This window comes from Ictidomys tridecemlineatus, chromosome 11 (assembly GCF_052094955.1).
Source record: "Ictidomys tridecemlineatus isolate mIctTri1 chromosome 11, mIctTri1.hap1, whole genome shotgun sequence".
NCBI classification, from domain to species: domain Eukaryota; kingdom Metazoa; phylum Chordata; class Mammalia; order Rodentia; family Sciuridae; genus Ictidomys; species Ictidomys tridecemlineatus.
The window spans coordinates 16,338,820-16,357,736 of NC_135487.1; the positions used below are offsets into that span (position 1 = coordinate 16,338,820).

An 18,917-nucleotide genomic window follows, 5' to 3' on the forward strand; every position below is an offset into this window, starting at 1 on the left:
GAGCACAACTTCGCATTCCTCTGGCTATACATGGTGCAGATTCACTCCAGTAGTATAATCATACATTTATATAGTGTAATAATAATGTCTCTCTCCTTCTACCATCCTTCCCATCCCCCAAAGCCCCAACCTTCCCCTCACTCCCTTCTACACAAACCAAAGTTCCTTCCTTCTTCCTTATCCCCCCCACCCCACTATGGATCAGCATCTGCTTATCAGAGAAAACATTCAGCTTTTGGTTTTTGGGGATTGGCTTATTTCACTTAGCATGACATTCTCTAGTTCCTTCCATTTACCTGCAGAAGCCATAATTTCTTCTTTATGGCTGAGTAATATTCCATTGTGTATATGTACCACATTTTCTTTACCCATCCATCTGTTGAAGGGCATCTAGGTTGGTTCCATAGTTTAACTATTGTGAACTGAGCTGCTATAAACCTTGATATGGCTGTGTCACTGTAGTATGCTGATTTTAAATTTGGGGGGTATAAACTGAGGCGTGGGATAGCTGGGTCAAATGGTGGTTTCATTTCAGGTTTTCTCATTATTTTCTTATGTCCACATAGGTACAATTATTAAGTCAAAGGGAATGAGCCTTTTTAAAATTAAGGGGTTTCTAATGTCAAGTATCCACATTTCTCAATACCTTGGAGTACAGCATCTTGGATTTTAGGTTTTATTTATTTTTTTCCTGGACCAATCGGAGACTGATAATACCCTAGAGCCAGTGAAGAACTTAGACCCCCTCCTTTTATGGACTGGGAAACTGAGGCCGAGAGATGAGAAGTGACATACTGAAGATCCCGTAGCAAGTTCAGAAGCAGAACTAGAATATTATTACTTCTAGATCGCGACAACTAATGTTTATTGAGCTTTATGCTCTGCCCAGGTACCTGCTGGTTCTCACATGCATTTTTCTCAGATAATCTTCACAATAAATAACACTGAATGCAGCCACAGTTTTCCCCATCTGTAAGATGGGCTAATAGTAGTTCTGTCTCCTGGCGGTAGTGGGGATGAAGTGAATTCGCCAGTTGAAGCACTCGGAGCAGTCACTTGTTTGCACAGTGACCAGGGTTTGCCACGTACTTGCTGTTACCCCTTTTGAGAGGTTATGTGAGGCCCAGAATTTAAACCGGGTCAGGCTGACAATGGCACCCTGCTCCTCACCCATGTGCCACAGGGTACTCTCTCCTTCGTGCCTCGACTCCTGGCTGAGTCCCCTCTTTGCTAGAGCCCCCTCCAATGTGCTGTGTCACCCCTGCATGTCAAAGAAGGGTACGAGGCAGGAAGAATAAATAGGGCACTGGGGAAAATCAAAGGCTTTTATCATCTCGATTCCGCCTGACGAGCCGAGCACACTGCGCGCACACACCAGCCATCAGATTTGCCTGGAGCTGGGCTCTCTGCAGAGCCAGGGTCGACTCGACCCAGCCGGCTCCGTCATGCCCAGGAGAGCTGAGTAGCTGGTTCCAGAGCTGGGTCTGCTCTGAGCCAAGGTGACACTTTCTCACTGTGGGCGTCCTGCTCCTTGATCTTCTTTCCGTGAAAGCCTGTCATTTCCCCTCCCTGCGCGGCCACCGTATTCTTCTAGGGCTGTGATAGGAAGAGGGTCTTGGCCCAGTCCGTCATCACTGGTGGGTGGTCTCAGGCAAGTCTCGGGCCCTCTCTCTACATCGGTTTCTGTCTCTGTGAAATGAAGTGGCAGAGTTCATGAATTGTCCCCAGTCCTAGCTGGCCACCAGAAGTACCTGGGGGTGCCCTAAAATACACAGGTTTCTCCCTCTTGGGCTCATCTCTGTCTTTCACCCCCTCTTCTTTACCCACCTGCAAATCGTGGCTGAGCATATCTACAAACTGGAGTCTACATTTTATAAAAATGCCTCAGGTGGCTCGGATGATCAGCCAGGTGGGGGATTTCTAGGTGATCTGAGCTGCTCCCTCCCCCACCCCCACCTTGTCCTGAGAAACTGATCATCTCGGGCTGAAAGCCAGAGACTTTTTGTTTGTTTGTTTTTGGTGGTGCTGGGGATTGAACCCAGGCCTTGTGCATGAGAGGCAGGCACCCTACCAACTGAGCTACAGCCCCGGCTCCACCCCCCTTTATTTTAAATGTGGTACAGGGGATTGGACCCAGGGTCTTGCCATGGGAGACAAATGCTCTTATACATACAGAGAAGTGTATAAATCGTGGCACTAGATGCGAGATTTTAACAAAGAGAGGGCACACGGGACCAGCCCGCAGATCAAGAGCATTATAGTACCCAAAATCTCCTTGTTCCCCTCCCAGCCACGTCCCTGCCCAGGAGTAACCAACCACCCTCCCCTCAAGTCCAAAGGCACAGTGACAGGGCACAGTCACCATCCTGGAGGAATTCCCGATCGGCCCAGCCCAGTGCCGCGACACCAGGCATGCTGAAAGCCTCGATCTGGGAAGGGCAGGACCTGTCCCTGTGCTTTGTGGTTTTCAGAGTCTTAATTAATAGCGGTCAGTGTCCTGATAGAAGCTGTTCTCTCTGGATCAGGCCTGGGCCTCACTTTATAATGACATTGTAGAGAGGCTGTTGCCCTCAAAAGGAGATTGTTCCCCAAGAGAAGGGGCCACGGGGGGGGGGGGGGGGGGAGCCACGAGGGGAAGCACCAGGATCGGTCTCAGGGCACAGATGGCGAGGGAAGGCCCTGCCCAGAGCCTTTGTTGTGACGTCCCAGGGAAGGCAGGGCAGGGCGGGGTGACGTGGAAGTCCTGGTTAACTTGAAAAATGTCCAGAGACTTGGGGACCTGGGGACTTTCCTCAGGTGTCTGGTGCCCAGGTGGATTTGGGGCAGGGGGATACTGACCCATGAGGGTTTGACCCAGGAGCTGGCGGGGTTGGGCTCTGGGTTGGCGGGTCAGCACGCGGGAGGGGCCTCCTGTGCTGGGCTGAGAATTCGCTGGCTTGGGAGGTGGGGTGTCTCCCCCATCAGCAAGGCTGACTGCCAGGGTGTCAGGAATCCAGAAGATCAAGTTGGTATGATTGGTGAGGGAAGAGCACCAAAAGGCCAGAGTCTAGGACAACAGGCGGCTCCCGAGGAGATTCCTGGTCCATGTCGTTGTGATCACAAATTCTGTTCCATCCCTCATTATGGAATATCTTCATGCCAGAGCAGAGGGAAATCAGTCCTGGTGACTGCCAAGGGGCGGAGACTGAGGTGGGCATGGGAACAGCTGGTTTTGAGCCCAGGGAAGTACCGGGTGGGGTCAGGGGAAGAAGATCTGGGTTCACATCCTGATCCTGCTTCTTCCTAGACAAGGGACCTCAGAAGATCTGTGACCTCATCAGCAGTGTGGCGGCCTCGCCCCCCAGCCCCCTGAGTGGACCAGTCCTGACCCTGCACTTAGCTCAGAAAGGTCACGGTCACGATGAGGAGGAAGGGGAAGGCACCAGCAGAGTCGGGAGGTGTGGTTAGCTCTGCCTGGGGAGCGGAGAAGGGCTTGAAGGGGAAGCGCTCCTTCCTCCTTGGTTTTATCCAGGCTGTCTTATTTGCCAGGAATAAAATAAAATTTTATAACTCATTTCAGGAAAGCTAAGGCAAAGGGGGAATCACTGTGAGGCTGTGGCGTGGCTCAGCACTCGGAGCAGGAAGGGCAGAGGGCTCTGGAAGGCCTGCTTCACAAGAGGGAAGGCTGACGCCTCGGGTGGGCCGCTGCCCACCCTGGTCCAGTCAGTGTCCTTTGGGGGAGGGGCTGGCCAGGCCCTGACCGTCCAACCAGCACGGTTTCCGGAGCAGCTCTGAGAAGAGGGCTACGTGGGCTGGGAAGGCTGCCCTCCAGGCACCTGTTACTCTTGGGACAGGGAAGCAGTGAGTGGCCCCCAGTCTAGCCTGACTGCTGGACGAAGCCCTGCCCTCCACCCTGCCCAACAGGGCCTGGATTCTGGCTGTGAAGGAGGGTGCTGGAGCCAGGAGGGAGTCTGTCCCAGCAGGTCCCCACACATTCTCTGCCTGGAAGTGCAGGCCTCAGTTTCTTGTAGGTAGTGGCTGTACCCCTGCTGTGTCCTCCAGGTGCCGGGAGAACCTGAGCTACATGGTCAGCGGAGGGGCAGCTTCCCTCGGGGAATCGGGGGAAGGGGAGGGTGGAGATACTTAACACCAGTACCTCTCCTTCAAGGCAGAATTTGGCACAAAAGAGAGCTCCGGCAGGTGTCAAGAGCATGGACCTTGGACTCTCCAAGACCTGGTCTCAGATCCCGGCCCCGTTGCTCTCTGCCATGCCGACTGGGAGCGTCCGTCAGCCTCTGCAGGCCAGTTTCAAACCCGTCCTGCAGGGTGGCGGTGAGGGCTGGGAACGGGTGGCCTGTGCCATTCCCTGCTTCTGTGGCACACCCCACCGTCCTTCCAGCTCTGCTGCAGGATTGATCACTTCTTCCACGAAGACCTTCTCAGGCTTCTTGGCAGGAAAAGACAGGCCCTTTATCCAGAGCCAACTAATAATTGCTGTCATAACAACACTAGTGAACATCTGCCAAGTGTTGACTGCTATGTGATGGCACTCCTCCTCTCAGGAGCCCCTTGAGGAGACCCCCATTTTACATGCGAGGAAACTGGCACTGAGAGGTCAATTAACTTGCCTGAGGCCACACAGTCAACAGGTAGTAAAGCTGGGGTTCACATCAAGTCTCTGCACTGCCGAGGTCCTTGGTCCCAGCTGCTACTCTGTGCTGCTCACGTTGTGCCAGGCGCTCTGTGAGACCCTTCCCACTGCCTGACATTAGTGATTAAATGTGGAAATGACAACCTCAGGGAAGGTAATGACTCACCTGCCAGAGAAGGTAAGCATCAGGGAGGTGGCCTGAAGCCAGCGTGCAGGTGTGGCTGGGTCTGTTGAGCCAGACCTGGGTGCCCCTTGCATTTGGATACCAGCTGCCTCAGGCCAAGCCAGGATGCAGGACTGAGTACTCACCAGACTCCACTTCAAAGCCCAAGGCGTTGTGGGAGGTCAGTTTAAACTGCAAGTGAGGACTGGTCTTGTCGCTGCCGTGTTTAAATGGAGGCTCTTGGTGGCAGACGGCACAGTGCAGCTGAGAGCTGAGGCTCTACTTGGAATCCAGTATCCACACCAGGTTTGCTCTCTCCGACTTTGGGCGCTGCCTTCCTGAGGACAGTTTATTCTTGCAGAGTTATAGGTGGTAAAAGATCCGTTCTCTGGTAAGAAAATATCAGAGCCAGAAAGGCCCTTGGAGTTGTTAGTAGTGATGAAAAAGGCTTGTGTCAGTATTGGCCATATCATGTGACGTTGCCACCCGGGCCCTGCTCACATGACATAGTCCTGGGAGGGTTCGGATTATATGAGTGGAGTGACTAAATCCCGGCATGTGCTTCATGCCCAGGTACTGAATGGAGCCCTTGCCTGCCCCAGGTGTCCCGTGCGGCCACGTACAGTTACCCTAAATATGGGGATCCCAGGCGGTGGGAGGCCTCACTGCCCGGCCAGTGGAACACAGTGGGCCAGAGTGGTATGGGAGGAGCCATGCTCAGCCTGGCCTGCCGCAGGCTCCATCGCCACTTTGGCCTGGTCCTGAGCCTCCTCAACTGTCAACCCCCATGAGGAGCACGGCGTCTGCTCCCACCTGGATGGACAGTTTGGACTGAGCTCTGCCTCTTCCCAGGAAAACTGAGCCATGGTCAGGAACTGGATCAGGTGTTTCCTCAGAACATCTGCCCACCTGGATTGCAGGGACAATGTCAGGGACAGAGACGTCCCAGGTGAAGACACTGACCTGTGTTCCCTAAGAGGCGGTTCTCCCCACCCAGCCCCCTGGCTGGGACCTGCTCATTCCTGTCTGCACCTTTTCCTAAGAGAGCCCTGACTCCAAGGTGGAATCCTGACTCCAGGGTCAAATTCAGGTGCTGGGTTGGCTCAGAGCGCCTCCCACCTCAAGTGACCTCCGTGAGAACAGAGTTACCCTGGGCAAGCGAGGAGGCCAGCAGGTCCCCAGGAGGAAACTCTCAGGGCCTCCCTGTCCTTCCCTTGCTGTCCCCAGAACTGCCAGTCTCATGGTTTCAGGCTCTGAGGCTTGGAGAACAAATTTGCTGGCGGGATTCTCCTGAACTTCCAATCACCCTGCGCCGGGCCCTGGAGGGTGGCTGATAGGTGTGTGTGCAACCCGTGTGACCCTGGGCGGTGGCGCCTTCTCTGCCAGACTTTAAATGCTCATAAAATGGAACCAGTCACCACTTCACAAAGGTTTGGGGGCATAATTAGCCTTAATGAGGCCCTTGGAGAGGCCTGCACGGAAGCCATGAGTTATGTCTGTCACCGGTCACAGCTGTCCCTGCCTGGTTTAATGCTGTGGAAATGGCTTTTAAAAGAAACCTCCCCTGCCCGTGTCATTGGTGAGAGCATGGCGCCCACGAGTGGGGTTCCGTCTTTCCTAGTTTGCTCTGTCCCCTCTGAAAGGTCCCTCAGCACTGTGGAGACTGGAGGCAGCATGGTCACCAGGAGGCCAGAGGTCAGACTTGCAGGTTCAGGTCCTCCTGTCCTTACCCTCCTTAAGTTATTTCACTTCTCTGAGGCTTACTTTGTCCTCCGTGAGCCCCCTCCACTGTGTGTGCTCAGAACAGGAGCACAGCTGGGCACAGTGGGGGACCTCCATGTGCCCGCCACTCAGGAGGCTCAGGCAGGAGGATCGCTTGAGCCCAGGAGTTTGAGGCCAGCCGAGGCAACACAGGAAGGTCCAATATCAAAAATATATACAGGAATTGGAACTGTACCAGCTCACAGGGTTGTTAGTGGCCCAGAGGTGCCCAGAGAGGACCTTGTGCCAGCCCATCTCTGAGCGCTCTGTGCATACCAGCCGGCATCACCCTGGCAGCCATTTGACTGGGAACGTTTTGCTCCAGATTGGCTTCTCCTCGTGCACTGTGAAGTTTCCATTTCGAGTCCACCCGTCACCAGTGCCCTCTGTGAAATGGCACTGCCATGTCCCTGAGGCAGGGGGTCCCTTCCCTTCCTCAGCTCTCCTCCATTGGTGGCGTGTCGAGGGCACCTGCTTGGCCGGCCTCCTGCAGGAGCGGGTGTGGCGTCGGAGGGGGCACGGACTGTCTGAGCGGAACGTAAACTGGCCATCAGTCAGTTCCAGGTGGAACCCTTTTTGGAGGTCAAAGGTGGCCAAAGATGGGCGTTTTCATGTGGTCCCCCTAATCCTCAGAGCTGAAGTCAGTCCTGTCTTCAGATCACCTCAGGAGGTCCCCGAGGCAGCCCAGAGGGAGGGCAGTCCCCGTCCTGCCACCGGCAACGGAGGAGGAAGCCAGGCCTCAGGGAGGAGCCCTGTAGCCGCTGCCCTGCCAGCCCCAGTGGCTCCCCTCACTCCCGGAGCCTGTTGGTTGTCGTCCCCTACTTCTGATTGGTGGAATTAAGTTTCATTTTACTTTGGTTTTCTTATGTAGGATCCCAAGGTGCTGGAGCTGGCTTAGCCTAATGACTTTCCAATTAAGAATGATTTTTAACACTTGCCATAAGGAAAAAAGTAGAGTATTTCATCAATTTCATTTTTTAAAATTTCCTTCAGCAGCTAGGGAGGCTGAGGCAGGAGGATCTCCAGTTCAAAGCCAGCCTCAGCAACTCATCGAGGCCCTAAGCAAATCAGCAAGACCCTGTTTCTAAACAAAATATTAAAAAGGGCTAGGCTCAGTAACTGCTGTGTGGCTCAGTAGTTAAGTGACTCTGGATTCAAATCCTGGTATAAAAAAAATTTTTTTCCTTGGATTTGAGGTTCATAAGGGTTGATTCCATCAAAAGATCCTCTTTCTTGCCCCATCTGGATGTAAGCAATTGATTAATGGAATATAAAGTTTTATGATAATTTTGAACCAAAACTAACAGTGTGTTAGAATTGAGTATTTGAATGAAAAGAATAAGGCTCTTCGTTTTAAAAATTCAATTCCTGTGTTCAAGACCAGCACAGGTTGCTAGAAGGGGGTAGAACTCGGTGTCCGTTCTATCACCAGTTTGGTTTCTGTGGCTGGAAGTACTAATAGGTCCTCTCACACTGCTGTAAGTCCCTGCGATGGAAGAGTGTCATTGTAGCTGCATTGCTGAATTCTTTGAACTCCTTCCAAGTTCTGTGGGGAAAAAAAAAAAACACACAGTGATAAACCACCTTATCAGCCAGCCAGCTAAAAGTAGGATGAGGGCCTCCTTGGCCTCCTTCATTTTTGTTCAAAGCAAAGTACTGGACATACCTAATTTATTTGGTTTTTCTTTCACCATTTCTGTGAAATCTATCAAAAAGGCATTCCCAGGGCTGGGGACATAGCTCAGCTGGTAGCGTGCTCACCTTGCATGCACAAGGCCCTGGGTTCATCCCCAGCACCAAAAAAAAAAAAGAAAAAAAGGCATTACCAGTTAAGTCAGTGCCTTTCTTCGCTTGAGGCACCTTGGTTAGCCTGCTGTGACCAGAAGGGTCTGCGGGAAGTGAGACGTAAGGACGCTGACTTGTCGAGACTCGTGGAGATGGGAGGGTGGAAGCCCCCCTGGCGACAGGCCCACCTCCAACGTCCTCCCTGGACGCTCTGGCGTCCCTTCGTCCTCCCTGGACCCTGCCTCGCCTCTCAGTGCCCTGGAGCCCATTTTCCTGGGTCTTGTCCCCTCACACTGGCCACCTTTCTGGTCCTCAAAGGTCCTATTCTCATTTCCCTCTCAGGAGCCCCCCACGGTTTGTGGAACGGCTTACCCCACCCGACCCCACCTCCCTGGACCTCAGCAGCACCCTCCCAGACACCGGGTCCGCCCGCATTCCTAGAGCACCCTGCGCCTGTAAGCTCCCAGGTGGCTCTGCTCGCAGTGAGATTAAACAGTCAGCTATTTAATATACACTGCGTGAGGACGGGGACAGGGCGTGACGTTTGCGGTCGGTGCCTGGCACACAGTAGGCCCGAACCACAGCACCTGGAATCTGCCCTCCCTCCCTGCGCTGCATGCCACCTGCTTGTGCTCCTCTCTGACAGGTGGTGCAATTGTCGGGCGAGCCTGGGAGACGGGGCTCAGGACCAGCCCCCATCTTCCCTGCTGTTTAATTGAGGCACTAGGCTCAGTTCCACGCTTCTGCGTTACACAGTTTGACTTGATAGTTCAGACCCCACCGGGGTCCCATCGTGCAGCATCCGCTTACCAGCTACTCCTCCCGCCTTGTCTGTTTCTTCCCTGTGGAATGAGGTGGCAGTGAGTGGCCGCGAGGATTGACTCAGGTGATGTGTACCAAGTGCCCCGTAAGTGTTGCTGTCTGTCATTATCATCGTCATCATCGTTTTACAAGAAGCCTGGTCTGCCAGTTGCCAAAATCTGAGCTCTCCTTGCTAGTCCCGACCACCTCCCACTAGCACGGCCGGCTCCTGGGAGGGCCTCAGGCGTCCTGCTGCTGGCTGATGGTCAATGCCATCGAGGGCCCGGGGAGTCCTGCCGTGAAGAAGTCTGTTTACAGGAACCCGACAGTTTGTGCCAGGAATTGTGCTACGTCCTGTTCATGGGCTTGTCCTGTTTATTCTTGCAACGGCCCTGGGAGTCGGGACTCTGAATAACCCCACTTGACAGCTAGGAGGCGTGTTCAGAGGGAGGCCGGTCACACTGCCAGGAGCGACCAGGTAGGATTTAAGGCAGGATCTTTCTGACCTCAGAGCTGCCCTGGGCTGTGCTGGAGCACTTCCTGGGAATGTCCGGAGCCCTGCAGGTTGTCTCCAGTCCACGAATGGTGGACTGTGTGTTTGAAACGCTCTGTCTCGGGCCAGGTGCCACGTGGCCGTAGAAAGGAGCAGCCAAGCACGTGAAGTCACTGGGGATGGAAATCTTAGCGCCTGCATTTTATTTTAATTAAAGCCCTTTCAATGCTGCCTCTGCCACATGACCCAGAGCCAGGGAGTTAGACTTTGTGCCCAGAGTGGATTCCTTCTTTGACATCCTCCTCTTCATTGGAACTGTCTTGTGACACGGGCCACATTCACCTTTACCGCCATTTATTTGTGCGTAGATTAGGCCACTTAGGGAACATAAACCAGTTTCCTCACCAGGCGTGAGCACACACCTGTAATCCCAGTGCCTCGAGAGCTGAGGTAGGAGGATCGCAAGTTCAAAGCCAGCCTCCACAACTTAGTGAGGCCCTAAGCAACCTAGAGAGACCCTGTCTCAAAGTAAAATATAAAGCCAGGCGTTGTGACGCATGCCTGTGAGCCCAGAGGCTTGGGAGGCTGAGGCAGGAGGATCGCGAGCTCAAAGCCAGCCTCAGCAAAAAAGCGAGGCGCTAAGCCACTCAGTGAGACCCCGTCTCTAAATAAAATACAAAATAGGGCTGGGGATGTGGCTCAGTGATTGAGTGCTGAGTTCAATCCCCAGTACCCCTAAAATAAATAAAATATAAAAAGAGCTAAAGATGTGGCTCAGTGGTTAAGCTCCCCCGGGATTCAACCAGTGGTACCACAAAAACAAAGTTCCTTCTGTTAATCAACAGGGACTCCAATTGGATACCGTTTTAAAGTGACAGGGTTGCAGAATTCTGTCCACTCCTGGAAGGTGGTTACCTTTTAAAAAGATAATGAAGAAATATGTGACAATAATAGCATAATGGAGGTGAGAAATGGAGCTGTATAGGAGCAAAGTTCTGTATGCTGCTTCAATTGGTATTAATCTAAGCTGAATTGTTTAAAAAAAATTAAGATGTTCATTGTAATCCTCAGCACAGTCACTAAGAAAATAACTAAAAAATAAATAGTAAAAGAAAAAATAAGGGGCCGGCATGGTGGCCTGTAATCCCAGTGACTCAGGAGACTGAGGCAGGAGGATTACAAGTGCAACGTCATCCTCATGAACTTAGTGGAACCCTGTCTAGAAATAAAATAGAAAGGGCTAAGGATGGTAGCTCAGTGGAAGAGCACCCCTGGATTCAATTACCTGTTCCCCTGGAAAATATAGCTGTACAATCAAGGGAGGCGGTAATGGAGAGACTGAGGAACAGGGAGACACAGGCATAGAGAGAAGAGTAGTAAAATAGCAGTCCTGCTCGTGGGAAGTCGGATCAGTGATAAGCAGAGCCCTGAAGCCCGTTTCCAGCAAGCATCGGTTCCCTTAGGCTCTTTGGTTGCAAATAACTGAAACCAGCTCTTCATCAAAAGAGAATGAAGGGCAGGAACCAGGATGGCTCTGGGGGTCTGTGGGGCAGGAGCTGAGGGTCCCTCCAGGCCTGGCCATAGGTGGAAGCCTTTGTGTGTCCCAGTCCATGATTTGGTCCCTAGAGAGAGTCCGGACCTGCTGACTTGGGTCAAGCCTGGCTCATAGGCCCGTCCTTGTCCAGGACGGAGCACTTTGAATGACAGTCCCCACAAGACTGCCCATGGGGGATGTGGGGGAGAAGTCCTCCGCAGCAGAACCGGGGTGCTCTTACCAGAAGACAAGGAAGGTGATGATGATGTTAGGCCAGCGAGAGTCCTAGGTGTCTACTACAGAGCCAGTGACCAGTGTGTCCCAGAGCTGAATAAGCCAGGGAGGCCTGAGTTAGACTCGGAGAAAGTCCTCTGAGCTTCGCCAAGGTGTGCCCGCAGGCTCCAGGCAGCCATGGGGACACAGCGTTGCCCGAGCTTGTTCAGCCACACCATGGGTTCTGCCTTTGACCCTTATTAACACGGGACAGTGGGACAGGTTGCAGAGAGGCCAACAGGAGCGCCTGGAGACGGCGTGGGAGACGTATGATTTATTGGGGACAGCTTACAGGAGATCAGAGACTGCTCCAAGAGGGGTCCTGTGGCGCCAGGCTGACAGCGCCTCTGTCCCCCAGTGCTCTGCGAAGCAGCGCCTCTGTCCCTCGTGCCTCCTGTTCAGGGGAAGCCAGCTGGAAGCGTGACATGCATCCTCTCCACAGTTCCCTCGGTTCTGCCTGGGTGGCCCCTGAGAGAGGACTTTCCTATGTGGAGCTGCAGAAGCAGTGACATCAGCAGCATTAGCTTGCTTAGCTTGTCTGGCCAGCATCTGGAGCAACTGTCCTGCTGTACGTGTTAGAAGGTAGCTTTGCACTGACCGCCCTGGCCCCCAGTGAGTGTAAGAGAAAGCCAGTGTGCTGCAAGGTCATAGGTATCTGCTGGGAGCAGTGGTGCACCCCTGTAATCCCAGCCGCTCGGGAGGCTGTGGCAGGAAGAGCACAAGTTCAAAGCCAGCTTCAGCAAAAGTGAGGCACTAAGCAACTCAGCGAGACCCTGGGTCTAAATAAAAAGGTCTGGGATGTAGCTCGGTGATTAAGTGCCCCTGGGTTCAATCCCCGGTACCCCCTCCAAAAAGGATATTCTGTACCCGAACCTTCCCAGGTATCTGTCATTGTTCCCTTACTTGGCTGGATTTTGGGGAACTGAAAGGGGGCACTCAGGGGTATGGTGTTTCACTGTGTCCTTTTCTTCAAGGATGATTCACACAGTCTCGGGAGCCCAGGTAGGGAAGCCCTGGCCTGGTAGGTCTCCCTTGACCCTTCAGCTCTGTTGTCCTCTGACTGCAGCAAGGACAGGGTTTCTGCCCACAGTCAGCGGGTCCTTCTGGCTGAATGTGAAGTCAGAACCAGCTTTGCCCTGGCCTGATGGGTCCTCTGGTTTCTGTTGGCCACCCACCCAGCTTGGGGCAGGGCTGGAGGAGCTCTTAGCCGTCATCTGGGCCAGCACTCACTTTTCCAGATGGGGGACACATAAACTGACCCGGAGGAGGGACTTGTCCAAGGTGGCTGTGAAGTGGCAGCATTTGGGACCAGCACCCCAGTACCTGCTCCCAGCTCGGCCTCCTTCCCTGTGCTGTGCCCTGCGCCTTGCTGGGTAGAAGTTAAAGACAGCTGTGCCTGGGGACCTAGGCAGACCCTCTGCCCGTGCCGGCTGCCCCTTCCCTGGAAGACCTCCTCAGCTGTCAGTGCTGAGTGTTCCAGTGGGGGAAAGAGGGAGGAGGGTGACTTCATCCCTCACTGTTGACCTTTCCTGAGAAGGAGCCTCGGCCAGCTCTGGCCAGGCTAGGGCACTCGCTGATTCTCTCTCCAGGTAGACTGGACACTGCGCCAGAGCTGTGCTGATCCTGGGGTCAGGCCTTAGAGGTTGGGTAGGACTCCCAGGGAAGAGAGAGTCGGGGATGAGAGACAGAAGCAGGGGCAAGAAGGAAAGCAGCATCCAGGGAAGGGTGGATGACTATTTTGCCAAAATAAAGCATTTCTCTAGTGTTAGGGGTAGAGTACTTCTGCTGGGTATATTGGGGACATAATAGGGTGTGGCTGAAATGCTAAGCTAAGTGCACCTTAAGAGCCATTGGGTTCCTAAGCATTTACCCTAAGGGGACTGGAGGTGTGGCTTCATGGTAACGCTCTTGCCCAGCAGGACCTGGCCCTGAATGCACTCTCAGAACTGCAAAAAAGAAAGAATTTATCCCAAGGGCCTAATCTACACAGATGCACAAACTTTCATATTAGAATATTCAATCACAGCAAAATTTTTATGAAGGAAATGGAGCAGGGCATCCACCTATGATCCCAGCGGGAGGCTGAGGAGGGAGGATCACCAGTTTGAGGCCAGCCTGGGCAGTGAGACCCTGTCTCAAAATAGAAAATAAAAAGGGCTGGGGGTGTGGCTCAGAGGTGGAGTGCCCCTAGGCTCAGTCCCCAGTACTGCAGAAAAATGGCCCAAATGTCCAATATATATAAAATATAGCACATGAACTATTTGGCCCTTATTTAAAACAATAAATTAAACATGGCTGACAGGGAAATGTGTTCACAATGTGTTGAGTTTCAAAAAAACAAACCAGGTTGTATAAAACAGGTAGTCATTTTATAAAGTAAAGCAACAATTTCCATTGACATCTAAACTTGTAGACAGAAAAAAGCTTACGGGAATAAGAACCACAATGTTTGTAGTGATCATCTCCGGGTTAGCGAGTTACAGGTGGCTTTTCTGTTGTGGTGTTCTTTTTACAAATCAGTATTTCCTAATTATTCAACAATGAACATACATTTGATAGTCACGTTTAAAAAATACCATGCCGAGGATTCTGAAGCTTATTCATAAGATGATCTAAATTAACATTTTGTAGATTAAATGATTGAAAGGCCCTAGGCCTCGAGCCAGTTAACCGGGTCTCTTCGGGTACTTCTGGCAGCATGAAGGCTCTCAGTAAGATGACAGGACCCAGACCCGTGTTTCTCCTGTAAATGCTGATTTCCAAACATGGCTTTTCTGCGCAAGATGGTGACCAGCCAGTGCCTCTCAGGGAGGAGCAGGGCAGGCTAGGCCTTATCTGGTCGTTGTGACCACACGGCTAAAGGGCAGAGTTTCCTGGGATACCCAATTCAGGCTGGATGTTGTTTTCTGGTTTTCTATGGGGACAGCAAAGAGTTGAGCACCAGGTATTTCCTGGGGACCCCTGGCTTGGCCGTGACGCACGTCTGCTTTGTGAACTTTCCTTCCAGGAAAACCTGATTGGCGCCCTCTTGGCAATTTTTGGGCACCTCGTGGTCAGCATCGCACTTAACCTCCAGGTAAGTCTCCCTCACTGGCACCGTGCACAGCAGGGACAGGGCAGGAGGTGGGTGTCTCGTCCAGGTCCAGCTGCCTCCTCTGTGGGCCCTGCCTGCTCTGTCCTGGGCTGTGCCTGCGACAGTGCCTGGTGGACTAATGCAGAGTCTCTCTGGATTCTGTGCCCCTCTCCCTCACCCAGCTCAGGACCTCCCCTCCTCTTGGGCCCGGGCTGTGCAGTAGCCTCCTGCCTGGCCCCCCGGGTTCTGGTCTCATCCTTTCCTGTTCCCCTTGCTGCTGGGCTGCTGTGGTGCTGTCAAGTTCAGCTCTGATTACAGCACAGACTGGTGCTTACAGTCTCGGGGTGCCCTGCAGAGCCCCCAGCCCCTGGGTTCACAAGCAGCTGTGGTTTGGAGCAGGCTGACAGCATGAGGGGCTCCCCTGAGGACACAGGGCACTGCCCCCCCTGATGGCAGGTGCAGTGAGGGGAGGGGAAGCGTTAGGCCCCTGGACGGGGTCTGCAGCCCATGGGGGATGGGTGCCCATGGACAAATCCCAGGCTCCTCTCCAATGGTAGGGTTTCTGGGGGTTCCCGTGCACTGAGCCGCGGTGGTCCACAGGGCCCTTCTTCTCATTAATGTACCCCTCATTCGTTCTCCATCCCCTCCCTTCCTGTGCTTCCTGGGGTTACCTCCCAGGTACACCACCTGTCCCAGGTCTAAGTCCCTAAGCCCCGCCCACTTCCCTTCCCCCTCCCTCCCCCCTCCCTGGAGCAGGTGTGAAACTGTAGCCCTGTGGACAGGTGTGGGGCTCGTACACCCATGCCTTGTGCACCTCTGCCATGCATGTGTGCACACGCCTGTGCGCATGTGTATGCGCCTGTGCATGTGTGGTGCACGCCTGTGTGTGTGTGCGTGTGTCCAGGATTCCCAGTTAGCACACTCGTCCTAATTCCACATGCTTCCTAGCCTTCCTCAGTTACCACCTTGGTGTCTGTGCCCAGTTCACATTTCCAGAAACACAGGAGCGCGGGCCGTGCTTGAGCCACGGTCTGCCCAGGGGAGGCAGAGCCCACTGATACCCACGCCGCTGCCCGCAGAAGCCGCTGGCCCCTTCTACAGAAGGGAGCATGACCAGCGAGCATCCCATACTGAGGACCCCTGGGAACTGCAGCCCGAGGGAGAAGGCCAGGCCACAGGCCAGGCCACGGCGGGGACCTTAGACCTGGCTCCCGCCCCGATCGCCCTCTGCCTGTGGTGTGCGTGAGCAGTGCCCGTTCACAGCTGCCCACTGCGGTGACCCTGGGGATGAGCCCAGGCAGGTGTCCGTCCAGGTTTCCAGGGAAGGTTCTGTGGTTCTCGGCCCCTCACTGTTGGGGACCACTGCCTTAGAGTGACAGGGGAGAGCTGGCCTGCAGCTGGCTGCGGCTTATCTTCTCTCAGTGAGGGCTCCGGTGATTGTTAGAGGTGGGTGCAGGTCTGGGAGACGGGCCTCGCGGCAGCTGGGCGACCCTCATCCTCTCTGGGTTCCAGAAGTACTGCCACATCCGCCTGGCGGGCACCAAGGACCCGCGCGCCTACTTCAAGACCAAGACATGGTGGCTGGGCCTCTTCCTCCTGCTGCTGGGCGAGCTGGGCGTGTTCGCCTCCTACGCCTTCGCCCCGCTCTCGCTGATCGTGCCCCTCGGCGCCGTCTCCGTGATAGGTAAGACCCGACCCGCCCTGACCCGCCCTCCCCGGGCACCCACGGCCGGCCGTGCAGCTAGTGCCACCGCCAGGGTCAGAGCACTCGGCAAACAAGCGGCTCCTGCTGTGAGAGCAGCGGGCGTTGACAGAGGGCAGCGGCCTGCCCTGGTGTGCGCACCCTCCTGCCTTCTGACCCGTCCACAGCTGCCCTGGAGATGCCGGTTCTCCCCATTTTACAGGGGAGGACATTAAGGCCAGAGGGATAGAGTTACTTCCCCAGCCCAGGAGCCTCGGGCGCCAGAACCTGTCCAAACCCAGGAAGTTTGTCAGGATGGCTTTTATTTCCACAGCCAGAGGAAGGTGAACCCTCCCCCGTTAGTTTATACCATCAAGATAAGCTGAGCCTTTCTGGGGTTCAGATAACCTGCACCTCTGGAAGTGCACTCGGGATCTTTCTGCAGCACCCAATTTCTTTTTTTGGGGGGAGGGTGAGTATCAGGGATTGAACTCAGGGGCACTTGACCACTGAGCCACATCCCAGCCCTATTTTGTATTTTATTTAGAGACAGGGTCTCACTGAGTTGCTTAGGGCCTCGCTTTTGCTGAGGCTGGCTTGGAACTCACGATCCTCCTGCCTCAGCCTCCTGAGCCTCTGAGATTACAGGAGTGTGTCACTACGCCTGACCTGAGTCCCTTTTAATAACAACACTTACTTCCACATCTGGCAAGTAATTCAGAGGATTTGAACCAATGAAAGACAAAGGATGCCAATGACCTGAGGTCACAAATGAAATGGAATCAGAAAAAAATTCTTAAAGTAATGATGTCAGTAGCTTCACAAACACTTTGCTCTCCGTGACTCTGTTTTAAGGCCTTGTCTCTGTCTGGTGAGCTGGCAGCCTCCGGTGAGCAGGTCCTCGGGCCTGCTGCTGCCCGTTCAGCGGTGCTCTGTGGTGTCGTCTGAACACCCCTCATAAGGCAAGCGTGTGGCACAGTCTCAACCTTTCTCTGTGACTTCTGACCATTTCCTGCCCAGCCCCTGTACTTATTTAGATTTATGCCCTTATCTCTGTTTCCTGCCCACTGCAGAGAGAGATGAGTGACTGAGTAACTAGCATTTTAACTGTTAAACTTTAATAAATATGAAATATTCTTAAAAATAAAGGCCTGAATTATGATGAGATTTCAGGTGTCAGCCATGAGACCTAAGGGACTCTTAGAGCTTCTGAGGTTACCCAGGAAAAAATAATACTAAAAATGATAACTAGCCTGGTGTAGAAGCACATGCCTATAATTCCAGCAACTCGGGAGGCTGAGGCAGGAGGATCACAAGGTCAAGGCCAGCCTCAGCAACTTAGTGAGACCCTGTCTTTAAATAAAATAAAAAGGGCTGGGGATGTGGCTCAGTGGCAAAGCGCCCCTGGGTTCAATCTCTGGTACTGCAAATAATAATCACAACGACGACAGCCATTCATTGGGTACCTCTGGCTTATCCATCACTGCTCTAGGTACTTTAATGATAATAGTTTAGTTATAGAGCATTTGCTGTGTACCAAGGTGATTTGAATTAAATAATTTAAATATTACCTTATTTAACTGCCCCTATAACCCAAGAGAAGTAGTTTTATTTTCAGTGCAATGTGGATAAACTGACTCACAGACAGAAAGAGCCAGAGACAGGAGAAAAGAAAGGAAGGCCGACAGGGAGAAAAGCAGCAGCTGGTCCACGGGGCTGCTGATCAGCCGAGCAAGGGTGGTCAGCCCACTGTGGCTCCCTTCAAGCTACTGACGGTCAGCACCCAGCAAGGGGCAGCTGGATCCAGCAGCACATCTCCTAGACTGAGAGCTGGGAATCGCCTCGGGAGAGTGAGCCAGGTCCATTCACAGTGACCGCTGGCCCTGTCCTAGCATCTGCAGACATGGAAGAGTCGAGGAGAGGAAAGGACGGGGGAGCCACCAAGGTGGACGTTGTGATGGGGAAGCCAGAGCGTGGCTCACTTCACGGGCCGCATGATCTTGGCTGGGTCCTTCACCCCGTCCAGCTGCAGTGTCCCCACGTGTCTGATAGAGCCAACGACAGCACCCGCCTCCAGCGAGGGGCCTCCACCGTGACTCCTGGGCGTTGTCTGGCTCCTGGGGACCGTGGGAGACTCGGAGGGTCTCCTTCCCGAGGTGGAGGAACAGGGACAGAGGGGCCTGGACTCCTGGGAGTGAGAGGGCACAGGCAGAGGGACGTCCTGAGTGACAGCAGCCTCACTTCTCTCTTCATCCTCTCTCCTTCCAGCTAGCGCCATCATAGGAATCATATTCATCAAAGAAAAATGGAAACCTAGAGACTTTCTGAGTAAGTCCATCCCTCGATCCCCGTCCTGCGTTTTATGCTTGTGTCTTTTATTCAAGATAAAACCAGCTCACCCCAATTAAGAGACCGCCCGCCGCCTGTCCCTGTCTGTGATTCTGTACTGTCCTCAGCGCCCCCGAGCTGGGTGTTGTGATCACTGGTCCCCAGGCCAGGCTACACACCAGAACCTTCTGTGAGACTTGTGAAAATGGGCCTTCATTCACTCCATCCGGTCTGCATTTATTGAGCATCTATTACTGGGAGCTCTGAGGCCTGGGAAAAGGCCCACTGAGTTCCAGAGCAATAGGGTCAAACCCAGGAGGCGGGATGTTCTCACTGTTACCAATAAAGGCAGGATTGGAGCCTGCAGCTTAGGTGTGCAGCCCCAAGAACTTATT

The 18,917-nt window shown here is 53.6% G+C and overlaps 1 protein-coding gene and 1 long non-coding RNA gene across 3 annotated transcripts in view; one reads left to right on the plus strand and one right to left on the minus strand.

The window, feature by feature from the left end:
• The window catches only part of Nipal3 (NIPA like domain containing 3), a 42,677-nt gene that overhangs the window by 4,251 nt on the left and 19,509 nt on the right, over positions 1–18,917 (plus strand). For both annotated transcript variants that reach the window (XM_005317609.5, XM_021734343.3), the window contains exons 3-5: positions 14,448–14,516; positions 16,026–16,197; positions 18,463–18,522. In XM_005317609.5, the coding sequence (XP_005317666.1) occupies positions 14,448–14,516; positions 16,026–16,197; positions 18,463–18,522 (301 nt within the window). The remainder of the gene's footprint in view (positions 1–14,447; positions 14,517–16,025; positions 16,198–18,462; positions 18,523–18,917) is intronic.
• On the minus strand, positions 848–5,561 carry LOC144367937 (uncharacterized). Its single transcript, XR_013427589.1, has 2 exons — positions 4,940–5,561; positions 848–1,689 (listed from the first exon to the last, which is right to left on the minus strand). It is a non-coding gene; the product is annotated as an uncharacterized LOC144367937 (long non-coding RNA).